Here is a 22,878-nt window from a genome sequence, read left to right as displayed (position 1 = left end):
ATTCTTCAAATCGATACGTTCTCACATACTTTTAGAGGAACAATATTAATTTGTATCTATAAGAAATTGATTTGAAATTCTCTTGCACATATCTTTTGCTGTGAATTTAATTTGTGCGTTCAAGCATATGAATTTTCTCTTTACCGTAAGACAGGATTGTCTGGCAGAAATCTTATCTGAGAAGAAAAATTTCAAGATTATTAATTTCAATTTAATTTTTATCGAGAGACAAACTCGTGTGAATTCCTTGGCAAAATAAATGTCTACATCTTTTTGGGCTCGGTAAAACAGAGTAAAATTTCATTTCACGTGCATCGGCACTCATTGAGAAGGATAGGATTCTCACCGAGGCCGATTTTGCTGCGCGTACGCTGGACCGCAGGTGGCGCATTGTGATTCTCGGCCAAAGTTGCCAAGCAAAGACCATCGCCGTCGTGGAGAGAATCGAAGACGTTCACCGTCGATGGTTCCACGGGATAGAGACGACCGACTCGGCCACCCAATTCCCAGTACGCCAGAGTACACCATTCCCTCTGTCCTGTCTCACCTGCAAATAGAAAAAAATCGAAACGTTTAAAATATTAAGATTATTGAGATTGCGATGCTTCGTATATCAAACGATCCATTGCGATCCAATTATATCACGTATAATATTAAAAAAAAATTTTTTTTAATTTTGTTAAAAAATAAAGTTTAATATGTAATAAAAGTATATTTTATATAATTAAATAAGTAAAAAAAAAAAAAAAAAAAAGATATGATATATAAACGCGTTGAATACTAATGCGTGTAAGGAAATTCTTGGACATTTTTAAATAATAATCACTGCATTCGAAGTTCATTCAAAAAAATATAATCTAAAGCCTTATTATATAATCTTTTGCCCAATCTTTCTGTGTTTATTTAAGAATAATAACTTTCGTTTAACATCGATACACGATTATTCAAATATGTATATCTGCCGCACGTCGCAAAGGGCCTTTTTCGGATTTTTCTCTAACGAGGTCTTTTCGGATAAAGAGGTTTGGAGAAGCCGCGGGTGGCTTTACAAAGAGACACCAAGGAAAAATCCCACGCTTTTTACTATTGCGGCGTCTCCGGTGGCGTCGTCAGCCACTGGGATCGGTGCCAGGATCCTACAGGCCGGATGATCGCGAAATAAGAATTCAGCCGGAGGAAGACGCAAGGTGGGACCGACCGCACGGTGGTGCAACGTTGAGTGCCGATTTGTTCCGAGCCCAGAATACAATGACTTGGGTTAACATAAGCAGTATTCGGCAGTATTATGGTTTCACGCTCGTCTCCGATCGATGTAAATTATCCTCAATTTCGAGTCTCGTTTATTTTTCCAACTCTTAAAGAGAGAATTAAAGAAAAAGAAAAGGTAAAATTAAATCGGGATAAAAATTAATCTACATTGGATAAAAGTGGATATTAGTGATGACGTTGCACATATCACTGCGCTTCAAAAGTTATTATTATTACTTTATTCTAATTTTATCGATTTAAAATTTTACATCACGCAGTTGGGGATAGAATAGATATATTGTATGTAGATATGCATGACATGAAATTCAAGTCGATCTCAAACTTAAGGATGTGCTATATCTATTTTTATTATTTTTACATTCACAATGAAAAAAAAATATTAAAAAACTTTTACAAATTACTCTCGTATTTAGGAATAATACAAAAAAGTTGGGCGGTTCGCGAGACGATTGGCAAACCATGTTCATGTAACTTTTCATGCGCAATGTTGAACGAGTGGGCAATAATATGTGACACGCGTTAGATTTAGCTTCGCGTATATAAATTCGTTAAAGGCAACTTTGTTCGCACGATTCTGTTACGGGAAAATTATCGCCAATTAAACATTTCGACACAAGTCCCCACACTCCTCCTAATGCTCCGCTGCGTCACGACGCTCCTACATCGCGATACGGATTTCACGAGCGAGCAAATTTTCGCGTCACCTAGTGCACAGCCGTCGAAGACGATCTCCTGCTCCGCAGTTCCTTGCCGATGATCGGTAAAACGCTCAGACCGTGGAGGCGGACCGTGAAAGACTCCAAGAGAGATTCGTTCGTTCGGATCGGAGGCTTGCGCGAGAGCGCGAAAACACGCTCGAGGCGCGACCGAAAACAGCTTTATCGCGACCGTAATAAACATCGTTCGATCTCGAGACCCCGCTCTCGGACATCTCCGGGGCTTGGCTCCGGCTTGGCTTGGCTCTCTCCGTGCGGCTCCGAACGACGAGCTGGCGTGCATGTCGTAGAGCGTATCGTCACACACGAGAAAGAGAAAGAGAAAGATGGGGCGCAGGCGGCGGCAACGGCAACGGCGGCGGCGGTGGCGGCGGCGGTGGCGGCGGCGGCGGCGGCGGCGGGGAATCGGGGGGGCCCCTTGCTTCCACTACAGATAAAAATAGATATTACGAGTTTACCGCGGCGCCAAGATTGCGGGGTATCGCGACGATTACGTCATCGGTAGTAGCGCGAGTGGTTGGAGCAAGGACGCCTGTCGCGTCGCCCGCCGTCGCCGTCGCCGTCGCCGTCGTCGACGTCGACGTCGTCGCCGTCGAATTTTCATGTTTATCTGCGATCGTCTGCAGTCTTTTAACAGTTTCTGGCCGCCGCTGCGCCGAGCGTTTCATGCCCCATCGAGTTATCGCACCGCGGACCAGAAGCGCGAAATCAACTGCGAGGTAGATACGCCGGATGTACAGGGTGTCCCGAGAAGCAGAGCTGCCTTGTTTGCTGAAAATCACTTGGAATATAGGAAATCGTGTATGAGAAAAAAGAAAAATAATATAGCTCTTTCGTTTCGGGGCAAACGCCGAGAGGTAGGCTTGTTTTCAAGTTCCAAATGATCGATGTGCCAGGAAGATTTCGCGAGTTTCGAGTGTGCAGAAATCGGACAGACGATGGAGCCCGTGTTTAATTTAACACGGGCCGAGCGTTTCACTGACGAAATTCTCGGTGTGTTGAGCGGGGTGCCTGCTCCAAAAAAATTTTCCGAGAAATCCCTGATTTTCAAGGCAATTTGTTAAAATTTCCAGGTAAAAAACAAAGTATTTTTAAATGTATCTTACAAATAAATATATATTTATTGTGCAAAGTTCTTAATATTTTCTATTCATAAAAATTTAGGAATCATAAAATAAAATTAAAAATCACTCGAGTTTCAATAATTAAATGTAAAAAATTTCAAAAGAAATTATAAGGAAGGAACTCCAAGAAATAAATACTTTTTGTTGCATAACATTTTCAAACTTTACAAAATATAATTTTTATAAAACTATCAAAATAAATATTCGTTTTTATTAAATAAAATTGTGTTTAACACGAATTCGTTGTGTTTTTAATACTGAATATTGGATTCATCGTGAAATCAGTATGCTTTGATATTTGGAATGAATGGATCTACTGTCGTTAATAATTCCGTCGACAAAATATTAGAAAAAGCAATTTCTCAAATTCCTTAATTTTTAATAAAATTCTCTGAGAAATTTCATGATTTTTTAAGATATAAATAAATTCTTTGAGAATTTCAGATTTTTCCAGTAAACACACCCTGTTGAAGTAAAACGGGGAATAAACTCGTTGAAGAGGAAACAAATCCAGCCAGCAAGCGATCATATAACTTTTTTCCCAAGGCAAAAAATTTTTATTATCGAAAATAATGGAAAAAATTTTCACCTCTTACGTTTCCGCCCTAAAGAAAAAGTTACACGATCGGTATCCAGGAATCGCGGGTGCGGTGCGGAGATGCATCCCCCGCGGCGGCCAATATACAGACGATACAATAAATGCAGTCACTAAATGTAGGCCACGCCACGGCGGAGACGACGCGAGCGGCGCATATGGCTCGGAAAATTGGAAGCAGACTGAAAGCCCTGTAATAAAGCAATTCTGTCGCTTCTCTGAAGATCACGATAAAGAAGCAATTACGGAATTGACTGCAGCTTGCCGCTCTTAAGATGCCCTCGTTTCTGCGCGCCGAGATAGAGACACCGGACGAATTATTTCACGTCTGGCTCTCTTTATAGAGACGTACACATCCGCGAGCCTTTTATTTTCATAATCGCTCTTGTTTCCAAGGACCTCGGTTCGGTTAAGAAAAATCTCTCTCAATGAAGCGGCGAGAATTACTCGCTGTCCTTTGCACCGCTAAAGAAAAGAGGAAAAGAGATAATTTTAACTCGCTAAAAATTTTTTTAGGACGATACAGACTTTTACATGCTTTTTCGATAGATTAATGCGTCGTTAATGCGTCTTTGATATAAAAAATAAAACACAAATCATGTCTCGTCTGTGTGTTGGGAAATTTAATTTTCAATTTTAACATATTTATTATAGTTAAATTTGCATTTTATTTTCCTATTTTCTTTCTTTTGAAATAAACAACATAGGTGACGCGCATACGCGCGAGTTTACACAGACGGCGTTGTGATAAAATAATAAATAAAGCTCTCTCTCTCTCTCTCTCTCTCTCTCTCTCTCTCTCTCTCTCTCTCTCTCTCTCTCTCTGCGCGCGGTCGTGCGCGATCGGAAAAGATCCGCGTAATGACTAGCGCGGAATCGGTCGCAGATATTTATCGTTCGCAGCGTACGCAGATCTCGAGTGTCGACCTTCCCAGCCGCATACCAATCACCGCGCGGAACGATACGGGCAAGGTGTTTGCACGGGAGCGTATGTAAACACGGATAGGAGAAAAATAACGCGCGCCGTCCTCCCGAGACACGCGTTGGCTAAAGTGTCTGGAGTCTCGTTCGGAATGCGATACCATCGCCGCTGCCGCGCACTACCGTCTCATCGCCGCTCTTGACGGAATGCGCATATATACGTTCTGCAAGATAAGACACGCTAAAATCATAATCCGCGGACATAAAAGCGGACAAAGCACAGCAATTGCGAGAAGGGGATACGTGTATCGAAACGCAAGAAAAAAAAAGAGAAAAATATGATCGGGATCACTCGAGAGAGAAAGAGAGAGAGATGCGCAGTGAGGATGACTCGCGCGAGCTGCGTGAAATCTTTCTTTGTATTATTATGAAAATCAATTATTAATTATAAATAGCGTTTTAGAGATAATGGCTTGCGCGCGCGCCGCGAAATCGCGGGTCGGCGTCGCGAGGCGCCGGGAGTAAATGTCGATTGTCAAAAAGGAAAAAGAAGCCGCGAGTGCTCGCGAAAGCGCACGGGGGGAGCGTTCGTAAATCATCGGGAGGAGGCTTCCGCGAGTCGTCTCCCTGATAATAAATTTCGACGGGAGTCGGGTGGAGAAGGAGACACGGAAGAAGCGTAATCGCGAGAGGAGAGAAGCAGGAAACGGCCGACATGCCGTTCCTGCCCAAAAGCGAATTCCAGGGAGATTGGATGCAATTACTTATCGACGCGCCCCGAGTCGCGATCCGCAAGAATAATGCCCGGCGGCCTTCCGACTTCGCCCCCGACGCGCATACACGTCGCGAAGAGGTCGGCCGAGGGGGATGTTGTTTTGATCGGCCCGATATTCTACGTTCGTAAAATTAATCCGGCGCGATTTATATCCGCCGCGTTTTCGTGCGACGCATACGATTCCGGCGGCGAGAAGGCTGTTTTCTCCGCCGTTGAATTTAACGTTGACTACATTCTGACGCGCAACGACGGAATCGGAATATCCGCGTTAAAGAAAATTCCAAGGAAATTACGCTTTTACTCCCGACGCGAAGAAATACACTCAAAGCACGGAGAGATTTATTTTATTCGTTTTGAGCTCGATTGCACGTTATTTTAACTTTAACCAAAACATGAAGCTTCAAATTTATCGTACCAAAGCAAAAGCGACACTTAAGATGCTTTAATTTATGCTTAAATTATTAAGAGTGCAAGTTAAAGCGCTTTAGGTTTTTTTTTGTGCTTTAGTAAAATAAATTTAAAGTTTCTCGGCTAAAGCCAAAATAACATTTTATTAACTAATCCATAGAAAAAAAAAAAAAAAAAAAAAAAAACAAAGAATTTTATTTTTCTCGATATTGAGAGCTTCATAAAGCTTCATAAAAATCAAAATTGATCTTTTTTATCGAGATAAAATACATTTCGAGATAATTGAGATGTAAAAGAGGATTGTAGTTTCTACGATTCTTCTACGATTTTTTGAGACTTAATATCGGCATTCCATTTTCGCAACGATAAGTAATAAGTCCGCGCAGTTTTATGCCGTCACGATCGATAAGAAAAGCCAATTGTGAATGACGCTTTAAGTGATTCGCGAGCGACCGATGCAAAGCCACCGGAGTGCCAATGTGTTTTCCCAGTTGGGTCAAACACCCTGAAGCTTAGATAAGGTTCCCCAACCTTGGCATGGCCGAGCCAAGTAACTGCGTAACGTAGGTGCACATGCACGACGGCGACCATGTTGTTCCGCGTGTTAAAAATTTCGCATATAAAAAGATAAGGCGCATATAGTCAGTATGTAATAATATGAACATAAGGAAAGCAATTTAATTGCTGTAAGATCCCAATCTTTCATTCATCGCGATGAGAAATTGCGAATTACGTGCTATAGGCTTTTAAAAACAATCTCTCTCATAAAAAGATAAACTTATAAACACGAGTAAAACATATTTTAAAATGCAGATATAAATTTAGAGCGTCGCATTTATTTTTCATGTGTTTATCAAAATTAAATTATGCAACCATTTCGTAAAATGTCCTTATGGAAAAAAAAAAAAAAAAAAAATTTTCATTTTTTATATTTTTTTTATCTCGATCTCATGTCGTCGGCGATTGGAGATTACAATAATAATATATTTACAATAATAATATATATTTATAAATAAAACGCTTTTTATATTTTTTACTCTAGTTTTTCTTTTTAACTCAAAGATCCTTACTCTCTCGACCCTGATTACATGTACTCACTTCCATGTATCTATTCCAAAAGAAAGAAATGAATAAACAATTAATGTGATAAGCCGAGATAAGTTTCAAAGATCAGGATATCAAATGGCATCACTCGATAGATAGGATCTTAAACATCAAATTTTTCTTTTTAATCTTTATCTATGTAAATTTAAGATAATTATATCGCAAACCACATGACGTTGTTTTTAGAGCATACAAAAAAAAAAGTTAAACTTAAACCAAGACATTCTCATGTATAATTCAATACAATACAAATTCTATCGAATCAAGATTAAACTTTTTTAAGAAAATTATATTCTCGCTCACATATGAGAATATATAACCTTAATTTAACATTGATTTTTTTTTTCTATGCGGACTTAGCGACGTAGCAGTTCATACGCTGAAAAAAATGTTTGATTGGATTAATTGGAATTCTTGAAGATTGAACAAATTGAACAGAATTTTTTGCTAAAAATTTTGCTTAAAATTTTAGTCGAGATAATTCCGGAATTCTGATTGACATAATATCAGAAATCTTCCGGTGTGTCCGTTTTCAACCAGACACTTGTCTCTGTAGCTAAATTTTCCCCTTTGATAAGAGAAAAAGAAAAAAAATGTACTTCGCGATATCCGTTCGTCCGCGAGGGCGCGCGATTATTACGCCGGCAGCGGGGACGGGCGCGCACATCGGGGTCGACGACTATACGGTAAAGGTAGTAAAGGCAGTGGCCGTGTCGCGTATATATATCGGCGCTCGGAGAGACGTGACCCTTGTCCTTCAAACGGCCTTTCTACGACCGCGCTCGCGCGCGTAACGCCGTATAGGTGCGCGTTGCATACCTAATGACACAACGCTCCCGCGAGAGAGCCGGCCACCGTCGCTATTGCACACGGATGTATGCGTGTGCGTGTGCGTGTGACACGGCGAGCGCAACGAGCTCCAGCCATCATAACCGACACAACTCTCCGCCACCAGGGACGTACTTGCCAAATTCCTCACCTCCGTACGAGATCTCGCGAAACCGCGAGATCCGTCCCACTTTGAGAACGCGACTCGAAACGTGCTCGTTCGCCGATATTCGTGGCTGATCGCGCGTGTCTCTATTTCGCTAAAAACGCCGGACCCGCAACCGAAGCTTGTTTGTTGCTTTTTGTGACTTGAGTCCGAGTTTTCATTTTTCGATTAAAAAAAAAAAAAAAAAAAAAAAAAAATAAAAAAAGAAAGAAAAAAAAAAAGAAAGAAAAAAAGAAAAAAAACCGCTTGACTCGCAAGCTACGGCTTGTTTTCGTGTCTTGGACCCGATTTTTCATTTTCTGGATAACTGGCTTAAGATTAGCTTGATAAGAATTGTGTCTTACTATCTATGGTTTATTACTAAACTAATAATGAACTTTCAAAGTTATCACTGCGAAAGTTATCACGAAATTTAATTCTAATGATTAAATTAGATAGAAAAATACAATGTTTATATTTATTATCAAATTAAGTCTAAACCATAAATTAATGAGAAAATAAAAATCTGAATTTTATTTAAATGTTGTCTTAAAAATTTTTTGATGACTGTATAATGCAGTTTAAATAAATATGATACTATCTGCAAATTCTGAATTACTGATGTTTATTGTAATCTACATATACGAAAAGAGGAAGGAATATTTAAATTCCATAACGCAACATAATTTATATTGATTTATATTGTTATATTTATATTCATGAGAGCATATTCTTATATCTTACCGTATAAAAATTAGCAACTCAAAAAAATAAAGTAAGTTCATGAATATTCTAATTCAATTCATTAGTTTCTGGAGTAAATACGCACGCTTTAGTCTCTCAGCGATCGTCCACATTATTTATTATCTCATTATGCATACGTTTAATCAGTCGCATTCATTAAAGGCTAAAAAATCGATTTAATCTCACTGAATTAAATTTCATTGAAGAAAACGCAATGAATTTTTTTAATTCCTTTTTTTCACAATGGATGGGACCATTCATCTATTTGTTCCCGTGGGAATGCAAAGTTTATTAAAAATAACTGTCGATTGCTTTTATATCAAATGTCATTACTGCGACATGAGATGTCTCGATGTGTGTGACACCCCGTATATATATATATATATATATATATATATATATATATATATAAAATATATTAATAATATATATTTAATATACATATAATATATATTATATATATGTTATATATATACAAATACGCCACCGTTTATATATGCACTCGTGCACACATGTGTACATATGTATATATATCTAGTTTGATAGACGAGACGACGATAGGAAAATGACGAGTTTAGTCGAGCGGTGTTTGCCCGCGATAAGACGCGCATATGCGTACTACTGGCGCCTATGTATCGTGTATCGAGACATTTGAAATTTCAGTATTTCAAAAATATTCCCCAGGACAAGCTTTCGATTTCTAAATCCTATCGAGATCATGTAATCATAGTCAAATTACAAGAAAATTCTATAGGAATAACGATTGGATTTTATCCGAAAGATATCTTTTATCTCTTTTATCGTTTATTTATAAATTCTAAAAATTCTTTCTAAAAACAGACTAGAATCTTCTCTTTCAGTTTTTGTTATTACAAGACAATTTTTTCCCCGTTTCTGAAAAATGGAAACTAGTTCTCGTACTTTTTCCCATCCTCACGATTGAATATTGAGCAAATCGAGTGGTTTCCTCGGTATTTTTTGAAAGGTGTATATAAAGGTGTATATTAAGGTGCGTATATAAAAAATTCAGATTCTTACCAACTGGAAACGTAATAACATTTTATCCTCTAAATATCACAGGCTACAAATATTTACATAACCAGTGGCGCTAAGTTAAGTAAGCTTAAATAAATACTGAATATGTACCGCGCGGTACATATTCAGTATTTATTTAAGCATACTTAACTTAGCGCCACTGGTACACGGATACCGTCTTATTCGTTGTGACGGAAACATGCTGTATACATATTAATGTGTATATATAAATACACGTTAAACGATTAAAAATGATAACGAGGCTATTGCGAACGTCCATCGAGTGAATGTCGACCGCGCTTCCTTGGATCTGACAGGTCGATCCGGGCGAGACGACACGTCAAATTGAACGCAGGTGCGCACAGGGGAATCGTTTTCAACTTCGAGCGTGTAATCGGAAACGAGGAGAAACTAGACGACTATAGGAATAAGACACGGGAAGACCAGCTTACCTTGAGAGAGAAACGCGCGATTCCGAAGATCAATGAAGATAATACCACCCGCGGTGAGTCTCGTTGTGCGATGACGTTACTTTTCCCCGCGAGGATTGGAGAAACCGGCATGATTTTACTGAGTTCGCGAATTTATCTTTTCTCGCACAGAAGAAAAAAAATTAGTCTTAAATCAAGATGAATATTCTCACATATAAGCAAGAATATTTTAATCTTCTTAAAAATTTTAGTCTTCGTTTGATTGAATCTGTATTGATTTATTAGCTTAACTCTCAAGAGTTTTCTTTTATAAAAATTATAATATCTTGCTTATATGTGAGAATGTTTAATCTTACATCAATATAAATTTCATCGAACGGACTAAAATTTTTCTAAAAAGATTATAATATTCTTACTTATATATAAGAATATTAAACTAAAAATTGCGTAATCGCGCAAATGACGCAAAGTCATTCAATCGAAATGTATAACATAAATAGTCCGAAGATAATTATAATCATCTTAGAAACGCGTCTGTCCCTAAAGTTTCGCGGAAAACAGCACGTACATCGATTAGCGAAAATAAAACTGTACTTTATTATCGTGCTTCATAGACACATTTATCATCGAAATAATTTTTCTCATTTATCCACAAATATTGTTTCATAGTACAAAATAAGTTACAATTTTATCAGAAAATTAACAAAATTAATTCTCTGAAAAAGCGGACTATTTTCAAATAATTTTACAAATAATTTTAAATATATGAGATAAGAAGAGAATCGGTCAATATCGATAATTTCTATGATATTTGATCAATATCTACTTTTTGGGGATTATATCTACCGACAAAGTAGTTATCCAAATATATACATAGATACTCGCTTGTGTGACAGAAAACTAATAACGGTATTAATTCCCTGAAAAAGTGGACCATTTTCAAATAATTTTACAAATAATTTTAAATATCTGAGATAAGAAGAGAATCGGTCAATAGCGATAATTTCTACGATATTTTATCAATATTTACTTTTGGGAATTATATCTATCGACAAAGTAGTTATCCAAATATATATATATATATATATATATATATATAGATATTCGCTTGTGTGACAGGAAACTAATAACGATATTAATTCCCTGAAAAAGCGGATCATTTTCGAATAATTTTATAAATAATTTTAAATACGTAACATAAGAAGAGAATCGGTCAATATCGATAATTTCTAAAGTTTATCGAGTTTATCTACTTTTTGGGAGTTATCTACAGAGTAGTTATCCAAATATATACAAATAGATACTCGCTTATGTGACGGAATTGATAAAGAGAGAGAGAGAGAGAGAGAGAGAGAGAGAGAGAGAGAGAGAGAGAGAGAGAGAGAGAGAGAGGCTCACACGAAGGCACAGGTATACACAGACGGAAAAGTCCTCTTGTCAATCGAAAGCGACGGCGACCGCGACGGCGACGCGACGCGACGGTATCGGCGAGTCTCGCGCGTCAGAGAGGCGACGGATGACCGCGTCAGCGAGTCGCCAAGTCGAGGACAGACGCCTTTTAAACGAGACTAGCGGGAAAGGATCGTCCGTCGCGCCGGCGAGGCGCAACAACTTGACTTTCACGTGGGACTCTGTACACGATGGGTTGCGATCGGTCCTCGCAAACGAGCGTCCGAAAAAAAATCGCGTGCAACGAAGAGACGATAACAAAGCCATAAACCCGCTCGCATCCTGTGCGTCGCGCCACTCGTCCGGTTCTGAATGCGTTACGTCTACGTTTACGTCTTACGTCGTTTTGTCGTAGAGTTCCACTCGCGCGCGAGCAAACCTGACACACGCGTGGCATAAATATCGGCGGAATAATATCGCGCCGCGCATTCCGAGAAAACGAGTATCTCATCTTTGACAACAGACCGCGACCGTAGGAAAGAGGGGAGGGAACGGGGATAGATATGCTCATAGTGATTATTTATGCGCGGATTATTATATAGTGATATAATAATAAATGCGCGTTACGAGCGTGATTAAATAGATATGTAATCGTTGTAAATTATTTAATAGAGAACGGCACGTACAGAAATAGATTATCAAAGCAATACGATATTAAGACTTCGATCACGTCAGAGTGTCGCCACGCCACGCGTCGCTGAATAAGCGAGATAGATAAAGCTCGCGTTTAAGAATCGCATCTTTCCCCGAGTGACATTACCCCCCCCCCCCACGCGAATTTACAAAATTGTGATGCGCGCGGTATATATAGGATGCATCCCCTCCTTCTCGAACTTGTCAAACATCAAGGAGAATCTTTTTTTGGCGAGTTCGAAGACCAAACGTGAAGTTAGACAAATCGTCCATTTCCTCCTCGACATTCTCTCAGAAGAAAAGTCGACTTTAAATCCAACGAGTCTCATCTGTTGTCAAAATTCAACGAGAGACAAAAATCGGACACCCCGTATTACTCGCGAAATGCGTACGCGCCGCGCGTATATATACGTGCGTATTGTATACGTATGCGCATAATAAACGAAGGCATGAAGTCATCGGGTGTTTGCTTAAGTGCGTGTCATATTAGAGGAACAGTACGGCAAGAATATTATTGGCGCCTGCCTGGCAGCATCGCGGGGAACGCGACGAATACGGAATCTGAATAAGACGCGCGAGGGAAGAAATTGCACATAAAAACATGTATAAAATTATATATATAGATATCGAGAGATCGGGCATTGTGAAACAAGTAGGCGGACGCGCCGCGAATAGTATCGCAATAAAATCGTTCAATTTATTTCGGTTCTCCTGCAAGTGGAGAGTGTCGGCCACAGCACGAGGGTCTAAAAAAAGACTCCTCTCGCTTCTACTACCGCGCGAGCGCATGGCGGCGGCGGCAATGCTCGATCAAAAGGACACTTGGCAGCGCTTATATTTTCGTTGGCCCTTATCGACACCACCCACAGCATCCACTGCAACGCGATACACCGCCGTTAAACTTTAATAGACGTTTTTGGAGATACTTTAACCAACATTTTCGTCCTTCTATCGCGAGAGGTTTATTTTTTTTTTATCCTGAATGGTATATATTGTTTTATATATGTATAAAATATTGGTGTAAATAAATTTTGAAAAATTTAACGATGAATATTGGATTTATAAATATTATGAAAGTATCACAAGTGGTGACAGATAGATAAGACGGAAAAAGAAACTTCAGTCGACGAGGACTTTGAGAAAGAAAAAAAAAAGAAAAAAAAAAAGAAAAAAAAAAAGAAAAAAAAAAGGAACCTTCGGTGATCCTGTTGAATGCGTGTATATAGATATATATGCTTGTACGGGGCGTTTGTAAAGCGAAAAAAAGGGATGCCTGATCGTAAAAGAATGGCGATGTGACAAGGCAGGCAAAAGTGCGCGAACTAGTACCAGAACTCAACAGCGTATCGATGCTCGTAAAAAGAATCGGGTGTGCTCCAAGATCATAGTCACGACTCTCTCAAAGCCAAGCTCGCTCTTTTAAGAGCGCGCCCATAACGCGGGACACGTGTTTGAGTCCCGAGAAAGGAGAAAGAGAGAAGAGAAGAGATATGAGGAAAAAAAAAAAAAAAGGAAACGAAGAAGGCTTCCTAGAGGATCCTAAAAAAGACCGCCGGCGACGGGAACCTCGGTTCTACCGTCATCGTCGTCATCGCAGGCTCCCCTCGTCATTGTCCACAAACAATGCGCTCGTAAGAAGATACGCGTAGACGACATGCGCGAGTGTGTGCATGCGTGTAACGCGCGTAACGTGCATTATGCACGGGCGCACCACGCGTGCGTGCGTGTGCACGCACACGCGCGCACGCACACGGGGAGATACGTGTTGACGCTTTGTAATGGCAGAATAAAAGATGGCCCGACGCCAGTGAAGGCGCCACATACCAGGCGCCGCCTAACCACTCTTTTTCTCCGTCCTGCTCCCGCATGCGCCTCTCCTTCGCGGCTGTCCGGCGATCACTCTCTTTCTCCGTCCGCCTCTCCCTCTCTCTTTCCCTCCCGGTGCGCGGTCCTTCTCCCACGACAACCACGTCCCTTCCCCCCGTCTCCTTCTATCCTCGTCTCCCTCCGGCTCGCCGTCTCTATCTCCGTCTCGATACTCGCCCCGCGACAGTCCGGGACCGTTCACTCCGCGCTTGCACCCTATCTCTCTCCCCTTCCCTGTCCTCCCCCTCGCAAGGCACACTTTCCCGTCCTCTCGTACTACCTTATCCTCCGTTCGCGTCCTCCTCTCTTTCTTTCACCAATTCTTTGACCCTATACAAACAGGGCCGCCGCGTGCATCCGCGCGTGTGTACACGCGACGGAATGTATGCGGCCTCTCGTACGCGAATCGCGAGCGCCTGTATTTTGCGTTGCGTCTACATAACGAAGGTGCACCTTCTTCTTTCTTTCTTTATTTATTTATTTTTTTTTTCATCGGTCCACCAAACATCACACGCCCGACGAGACGGCTCCCGATTTCTTCTCTTCCTCGTGTACGTTCACACTCTTCTCCCTCTCTCTTATCTCTCGCTCTCGCACGCTCGCTCGAGATACGTACGTCGAAACTGCGTTCGATAATTTTGCAAGAGCGCTCCGGCGCACAGTGGCGTCGGCAGCACGAGGAAGTCGAGGAATTGCTCGCGGAATTCGAAGGAGTGACGGTTGTCGAGCGATAGCGTGCGATTCATCGAGATTCTAAGTGTATCACCAAAACGACCATTGCACGTGACAATTAAAATTCGCGAAATATACCCCGATTTCCTCGTGGAATCTTTATCACTGGCGGATTAAATTCGCATTTTCCCCCCCTTTTTCGATAAATTCTTATCGAGAACAAACTTTTTAGACATCGATCTATATTCTATATTCTAAACTCACTTTTATCGAATAAAGGACGTGTGGTCATCACTTTTAGAGTTTTATCGATAAAAGAGAGTTCGGAACACGGATCATTGCTAACATCAAGTTGGAATCGCTTCCTATATATTCGAGTTTTCGGATCACCCACGATTTTCCTCGGCGTGCTCCTTCGACGGAAAAGGAAATGCCAACTCGTAACGACTTTCGAGACGGCGAAAGTATGCGCCGGACAACGATTACGAGCCGGAAGAAGCGCGCCTCGGGTCCCGCGGGTTTCTGACGCGAGTGATTTAGCGTCGTGCGATTGATTAGGCGCAGCGCGGCGCGAATTCCCCCGTCGTGAATTCCGCGTAGAGCTTTCGCAATCCCGGCATAACGCTTTCTACCTACTTGACGATAATTAACATTCTCGCTCGAATGAACTCTAAATTCGTCAAAAGATACGTTAAAAACTGCTGCGAGAGCGCCTCTTTGCACGAGTTTCCTTTTGAAGAAGAGTCGTGTTTGAGCTAAAATAATACAAACATTGCTCCGTAAAGTACATCAAGCATACTATCAAGCATACTAAAAAAATTTGATTAGAAAATAATGAAAATAATTTTATTGGATTGATCATCAAAATTATTATGTGAGATGCTTAAATGTGACAATAGTGTAAAAATTTTTTATCTTCCAGCAACCAATTTCTAGCACGACGTACGTAATAATTTCAAAGGCTCAATAAAATTTTTTTGAAATCTGTATTTGGCCAAATTTTTGGCCAGATTTGACCAGCAAAACTGTTCTTTCCGTGTACATCTTATTCTGGAAAAAGAGAATTTAATAAAAATTCACGATTCCTCCGCCGAGTAGTCGTGATTCGTAGCAAACGTGCACACTCGTAAAGCGAAATTATCGATCGCAACCCTAGGCAGGCATCTGTGATGGAGTGTCGTTGCACCGACGGAATTCCTGCGAACGACCTTCATATTTTTTTCATTCCGCGCATATTGGCGTGCGACACGCGTATCGCGTGATGCACGGCATGCACGTCATTGTAATCGCGCGTATCGCTCGGATCGACGACAAAAAGGGTTTGCTCAAAGACGGATTTTCCATTAGGTAAAATGGAGCCTCGGCGCACCTAAAACGTCCCAACGGCGTGGAGATTTTCTAGTATTAAAATCCGCCATCGGACTTAGTTGTTATTAATTTACGTCGTAAAATAGTCGACGTCACAATTTTGCATAGTCAATTTCTTCTTTTCTCGACTTTATTAATAATTTGTTTGCGAAGGTTTTATCAAATAACATTTTTCCTTCATAATTTAAAATATAGCTTGATTCCGATTTTTGACAAAATATTTTGTAAGAAACAATTTCTATTTCTATTGTAATTCTGTGTAAATCTACTGGATATTGTTAATGCACTTATGTTACATAAATTCGCTCATATAAATTATATTACTTATCCTTTAAATAGTAACTCTGAATTTACTTAAAATCCAATTATTTTTTTGCAATATCTCAATTTCCATGGAATGCAACAGCAGTGTTTCGCTTCGTGAATGTATGAGTATGGAAACATGCGGCCAGTGTTGTGCCATTGATACAATTCCGATAAATCTGTGGAAACATCGAGAGCCACAGATAGCGTCATCATCATGTAATAATCGTTTGGCGTCGTTAAACGGCCAGAATCATGGAGAATCGCTCGTTCGAGCTGCGAATTAATATCGCGATAGCGATCTAAACACGCGCGCCCGCTTCTTACGCGTTGTGTGCGTGGTGTGTGTGTGTGTGTGTGTGTGTGTGTGTGTGTGTGTAAATCCTCGTACCACCATATAATAAAATAATAAAATCGCACGGTCCGTTAAATCGCCAAGACGCAGAAAGCGCGCGCAATAAATTCCTACAAACGCACGTTGTTCCTCTCTCGGAACTTTTATCTTCTATTAATAGTTACAAAACAAGTCGCGCGCGCGCGCGGCCGCGATCCTTTAATCTTTTCGGTGCTGAACGGCCCGACGAGGCGTAACTTATGGCAACAGTAGCAGCAGTCCGTGCTTCTTGCGCGAGCGAACGCCTTTCTATCGACAGGTTTGATATCGATAATCGCGCAACACGTGTAACTTGACGACGCGCGATAAACCGACTTTTGAATATTTTAGCGTTCGGTTTTTAGAAATTTCGGAAAGCGAATCAGGCCGCGCCGTCGCCGTCGTGCCGATGCCGTTTCTCCGACAGCGGTTTCCCATCTGATGACGCCCGATGTCACTTTCCGCGGGCATAAATCGTATAAATAACACCGAAGATAAATAGAAAATGAGAAGAAGAACCGCCAACGAGCTTTGCGCCGCGAGATGCCAAGAGTTTTCACAATTTATCATATTGCTTAAAAAAAAATGACAGATAGTGTTAAATGATTTAATCGTGACTCAGAACGTATCTATTAAGCATACCAAACGACTCCGAGAGCATAAACGTTTGTATTTTATTCATTCATCGCAAAAGAAGGAGAAAACGAGAAAGAGAGAGAAAGAGCGTCGGAGCGTCTCATCGCAATCAAGATTGATAACCAGACTGGACTTTAGAAATGGCGAATGCGTTCGAAATGATTAAGCGTTTCTCGACTACTTAATATTTATAATTAGATGCTTTGCTAAGAAATGTAACTGATAGGTCGACATGTGAAATTTTTCGAAAAGAAAATACATCGACTCGAGCCGCGGGAACTGGTCGCTTCAGTCATGGGGCGAAAGAGCTCAAGTACCATCGGATGCTGGACAATTTGATTCGCATCACCGAGTCTCGAGCGGCAATTGATGTGCGTCTGAAATTACGACGGCAAAAAATCTGGGGCACGTAAAATTGCTTGACAATCATTAGCGAGCGTACGTGCTCACCGTTACGCGAGACTTAATTCCCGTGTCTGTCTCTTTCCGTTTCCGCGCATTCCCCTCACCACCCTCTCTCTCTCTCTCTCTCTCTCTCTCTCTCTCTCTCTCTCTCTCTCTCGTGAGCGCTGCTCTCTATTTCCCTCCCCCATTGCAGCTCGATCGCTCTCTCAGACATTCCTACTTGTTCTTTAAATCTCTCTGCGTTACTTGCTCACAAGCACGTACCAGCAAACGCAAACGCGATACGCAAATGCTTGCTCATCTTATCCGGGCCCAAATATGCGTGCGACTACGTTGTTTTTTTTTGTGCACATGAAACACCAGTTTGCGAAAGAAAATTAAAAATATTCCCCTTACATTTCTCAGATCATCAATTGAGACTCTTCGTCAGAAGATGCGTCAGAAGAATTATGTGAAATTCTTTTATTCTTTTACTCAAATTTCATATTAAAAAATATACATTTTTAATTTTATATGGCATATTTTATTGACGTTTAATATTGACATTTAATCTATAACTTCGAAATATTTTTTTTCCATTGAAAAAAAAAAAAATGTCTTGGAATTTAGAAATACTATGAGATATAACATTAAGAGTGTAGGTCCCTTTAAGTAAAAAAAAAAAAAAAGAATGATTTCACATGAAGCGACTCTGAATATCCTTTGTTTTTGATCAATATATGTGAATTCCTGGAAAACACTGCCGATGTGAAATTAGCTTAGTTTTTCCGGACGTTTTCGTCGATGACGCAAACGGAATCGTGCGTTTATTTCGCCTCGATCATGCCTCGTAATATCAGAGGCTGCTGATTGAAACACTCGGCCGCGGCTCGATAGAGGAGGAGTCACGAGGGAGGGAGAGAGGGAGGGGGAGGCTTCTCTCGGAAGAGCACGCGAACTTTGACAGATGGCCTCGTATATACATATCTATCTCTCTCTCTCTCTCTCTCTCTCTCTCTCTCTCTCTCTCTTTCCTCCTCTCGTCTTTGAAAGCTTCAGGGGAACGTTTATTTCGCCTCGTAGCGCCACCGGCAGCGATCTCGCTGCGGTATAATTTAATTATTAATTTAACGACGTTAAACAAAGTAACGATCGCGCGGACAATGAGCGCGCCTATTATCTCGACGCGACGCGATGGTAATGGTAGACCCATAAACCAGCTTTGCCAACGGGTTGTATTATAATTTACGCGCTCGTATTTATATGCACTCGCGCATAGCGAGCCTACATATGCACGCGGAATGCGCTCGACGTGTGCTCGTATTAGTGGCGAGTACCCTCTCGCGAGCGAACGAGCGTCTCCGTTTTTTCTTTCGTCAATCGAACGCGCGCGCGTGCAAGCGCTCGGGCACAATATGCAGATTATTCCTCGAAGATACTCGGCGTAATTATATATAGGTCAATAATGTTATCGATAAGCATCGCGATCACGTCACTTATTCAGCGTTCCGGGACCGATTTCCGTTCTCGGTCTCCGTTTCTCGGTCTTCAAGAACGGCGAGATATTGACGGCATCTCTGAATCAAGATAAAAACAGCCAGATAAAAACGAGACGAAACGAATCCGCGTAACGCAATGGGGAAGTCAAACCCGGCTTCTTCTCTTTTTCTCTCGGTACGCGGCGAAAAAGTGATTTTCGCATGCCGCGCAAACAGAATATAACATTTAACTAATTATTTGAATATTAAAGTAACGAAATCCGTTCGATGACAGAAAAGCGATAAAAAGCGATAAAGCGATTTCTGAGAACCGTGGATTTGGAACTCGCGTTTTTTTCGCGTTTACGCGAACGATATCGCGTATACTCGGATATAGTTAACGAAGCGCACTTCTGGATCTATTTTCGCTCGATTGAAAGATCGAGGCCGTCGACCCAAATGGATCTCACGAAAGAAAGAGAACGGAGAAAAAAGGAAGAGATAGCGAGAGGGAATACCGAACCGCTTTGCGAGTTGCGATGTTTGCGTGTTCTCTCTTTCTCTCGCTCTCGCTCATTCTTTGCACTCGACTGCAACGATGAGGAGGACGATGACGACAACGAGGAGCAATCAATCCGTCATTTTATTAAGAGGCTTATTTCGCGCCGCGATTTCATTCCCTCTCAAGTGGCCTGATCCAATTCGATTTCATGGCGTTCTTCATGGCGCGCGTGTGCATGCGTCGTCGTTTAGCTCTTCCATTGACGGCCGGCTCGTGTACGATCTCTTCTCGTGACACCTCGGTACGCGACACAAAATCATTCTTCAACCCTTCAACTGCTCGGCACGCGCGAATGTTTCTTCGAAATTGCCGATGAATAAGACGGAGAGGACCCGGAATTGCGCGCGTGCGCGCGCGCACACACATACACACACAGATTTATATCATTTCTGATACGACCAATGATCCTCGATAGAAACGCTCAGCGGTTTATCTCTGCAGTATTTTCGTGAAAGAGAATGAGCGTAATAATAGAAGCGGAAAAAAGGGCAAATGATCGTTTTGAAAGGGCAGGCGGAATTTTCAGGAGACTCATAATTATTAACGAGCGAGGAAACGGTGAGTTAGATGATTCATGGTAACTGCAAAGTCTAGAAATGATAGACCTCGCGACCGAAACGCACCGAGGCCGCTAATTGAAGCGCTTTAGCTCGTCTACTTGTTTTCCCACTTAACGAACCGTTAACTCTTAAAGCTAACGGCTGCGTAAAAATTCCTTCCTCGTCCGTCACGACTACCACTTTGTGAAAAGCGTATCATTACTATTGCGCAACATTTGCTGCTCGTAACAGCGATTAATTCGTCGACGTATTTAAAGGGGAAAAACCCCGTATGTCTCATAGAACGTTAACTTTGCACGAGTTATATCCCGATGGTAGGAGATCATCACCCGCATCCGTTTCTCTCCCCGACAGATAAATCTCTCCCCTTTAAAAACTTTGATCCGGCTTCTCCGTCGGACTATGACCTTGATTCTCTCGCATGGATTGTCTAAGAGAGGCAACTGTTTTGGAACTAAAACTCGCTTATATTCTTAAGAATAAGTAAATAATTTTAGTCTGAAATTTGCAATTGTGATTTAATAAAATATCAATCAGTACAAAAAAAAAAATAATCTTAATTATTTCAATAAAAAAGGAAATTGTGATATATATCTGATACAAATGTAAATAGAAATATTTCATATTAATTTATATAATTAAAAAAGCAATCTGAGAAAGAAGATCTCAAATTTTAATTTAATTTAATCGCCAAATCTTAATTATCAAAAAGACATACTTTATTTTCTCTCGGCGAAAGTTGCGCCAAGCAATTTGACTTATCTCCAAAGAATTCTTCTCTATTGAAAAATCCATCTGAAAAATGTACTACTATGATAAATTCCATAGAAGTGGAAAGCGTCGAGACATCCTGTATTTTCGATTTCCTTTTGTTTCCGAGGCAAGGACCCGACGAGAATCTCGACGGAATTCCAATTGAGAAAAGCCATGAGAGTTTCGAGATCCGGTGAATGGAATCGGGTCCGCCTATTTACCTCGGTTATCGCACCAAGGGATGACGCCAGTCGACGTTCGCCCCATTCAGAAGGGATGCGGAGAAGGGTGTCCCGGACCGTCGGCGACGTCACAGCGGAGGAGAGGAAACGGACACGAGCAACCTGTTGCTTTCACTATACCATATACCGGGATATATCCACGTGTTTCTCTCCTCCGGGGCACGCGGGGCAGCACACTCACACGCAACATGTGTGTCGCTATTCCCGAATCTACGACCGAATATTCAAATATTCGCGCACACAATTGATATCGAGTTACATATCTGACAGTCGAGTCAGATGCGCTCTTAATCTTATACCGCATAGCATATTTAAATTCGAGATCTTTTTTTAATTGAAAAAAAAAAAAAATACTTTAGAATGTTAAGAGTGTAGACGATTTATCGCAAAAACCATAAGTATGAACGAAGATAATTGAGTCAGTAGCAATTTTTTTCGATAACTTTTATAATACAATGAAGTATAATACAATGAAGTTATTGAATTAATGAAAAATGAATTGGATTAATGAAAAACATGATAGAGATAATAAAATGAATAAAAATATTATAGCAATAAAATAAGAGATATGTAATGAGAAAGATTATAAATTTTATTATATATATATATATATATATATATATATATATTAATTATATCATATGTACATTGGGAATGAATCGTAAAATTCTCGAATTAAATAAAGATTCGAAGATTCGGAATATTTCGAGTGTGATTTATTACGAGGCTAATTATCGAAGATAAGAACGCATAATAAAAGAATATTAAATCGTTACAGTATTTGTAAACAAAAGTAAATATCTTTATATGTTAAAAGATATTCTTTAAAAGATTTCTTTAAAATATTTAGATATTATTTTTTTCTTAAGAATCATGGAGCGCATTCGTGAGATTTATTCACATCACATTTCAATCGCGAGAATGTTAGAAATTAAGCCGAACACAACGAGCTCTTTTTCGATTCTGCACTCGAGATTCTCGAGAGCCGAGACCGGCGACGCATTTCGATCGATCGTCGGCTGAAGGCGGCACGACGACGGACGTCAAAAGCGAGAAGCAGGACAGAGAGAGAAGGCGCAAAGGAGAGAAGGAGAGACCTAGCGCCAAAATAAATCAATAAAATAGCGAACCAAGTCGGGCACGTAGGCGCGCATACACGTGCATAGGTCGTACACGTACGTGGATATGAGGAGCGAGAGGGGCGAGGTGAGACGAGGAGAGAGAGAGAGAGAGAGAGAGAGAGAGAGAGAGAGAGATGGATAGCAGAGCCAAAGCAGGCGAACGAGCTAGCGCGAGCGAGGTCGAGACACGCGGCAGCTGTCTGGCGCCAGGGGTCCCCCTGTTCCCTCAAACAGTCGCGCCGAATGCCACCCACCTTAGCCGACCGACCTATCGTGCCATTCTCAAACCTGCATGCATCCCGGGAGCCGGCTTTTCCCTCTCTTTCCTTCCTATCCGCGTTCCTGCGCGCGGTCTTCTTCCCTCCCCTCGTCCTGCGGCAGAT

The 22,878-nt window shown here is 41.0% G+C and overlaps 1 protein-coding gene and 1 long non-coding RNA gene across 3 annotated transcripts in view; one reads left to right on the top strand and one right to left on the bottom strand.

The window, feature by feature from the left end:
* The window catches only part of Dad (Daughters against dpp), a 48,798-nt gene that overhangs the window by 3,916 nt on the left and 22,004 nt on the right, over window positions 1–22,878 (bottom strand). For both annotated transcript variants that reach the window (XM_089085227.1, XM_089085228.1), the window contains one exon: window positions 347–547. In XM_089085227.1, coding sequence (XP_088941353.1) covers window positions 347–547 — 201 coding nt within the window. The remainder of the gene's footprint in view (window positions 1–346; window positions 548–22,878) is intronic.
* LOC148938175 (uncharacterized) lies at window positions 2,015–6,701 on the top strand. Its single transcript, XR_016141358.1, has 2 exons — window positions 2,015–3,058; window positions 3,554–6,701. It is a non-coding gene; the product is annotated as an uncharacterized LOC148938175 (long non-coding RNA).

Source organism: Pogonomyrmex barbatus, unplaced genomic scaffold (genome assembly GCF_055798465.1).
Source record: "Pogonomyrmex barbatus isolate J1 unplaced genomic scaffold, ASM5579846v1 scaffold1, whole genome shotgun sequence".
Lineage (NCBI taxonomy): Eukaryota > Metazoa > Arthropoda > Insecta > Hymenoptera > Formicidae > Pogonomyrmex > Pogonomyrmex barbatus.
Note: the sequence above shows the minus strand (reverse complement) of the source record. Positions and strands in the feature narration are given on the sequence as shown.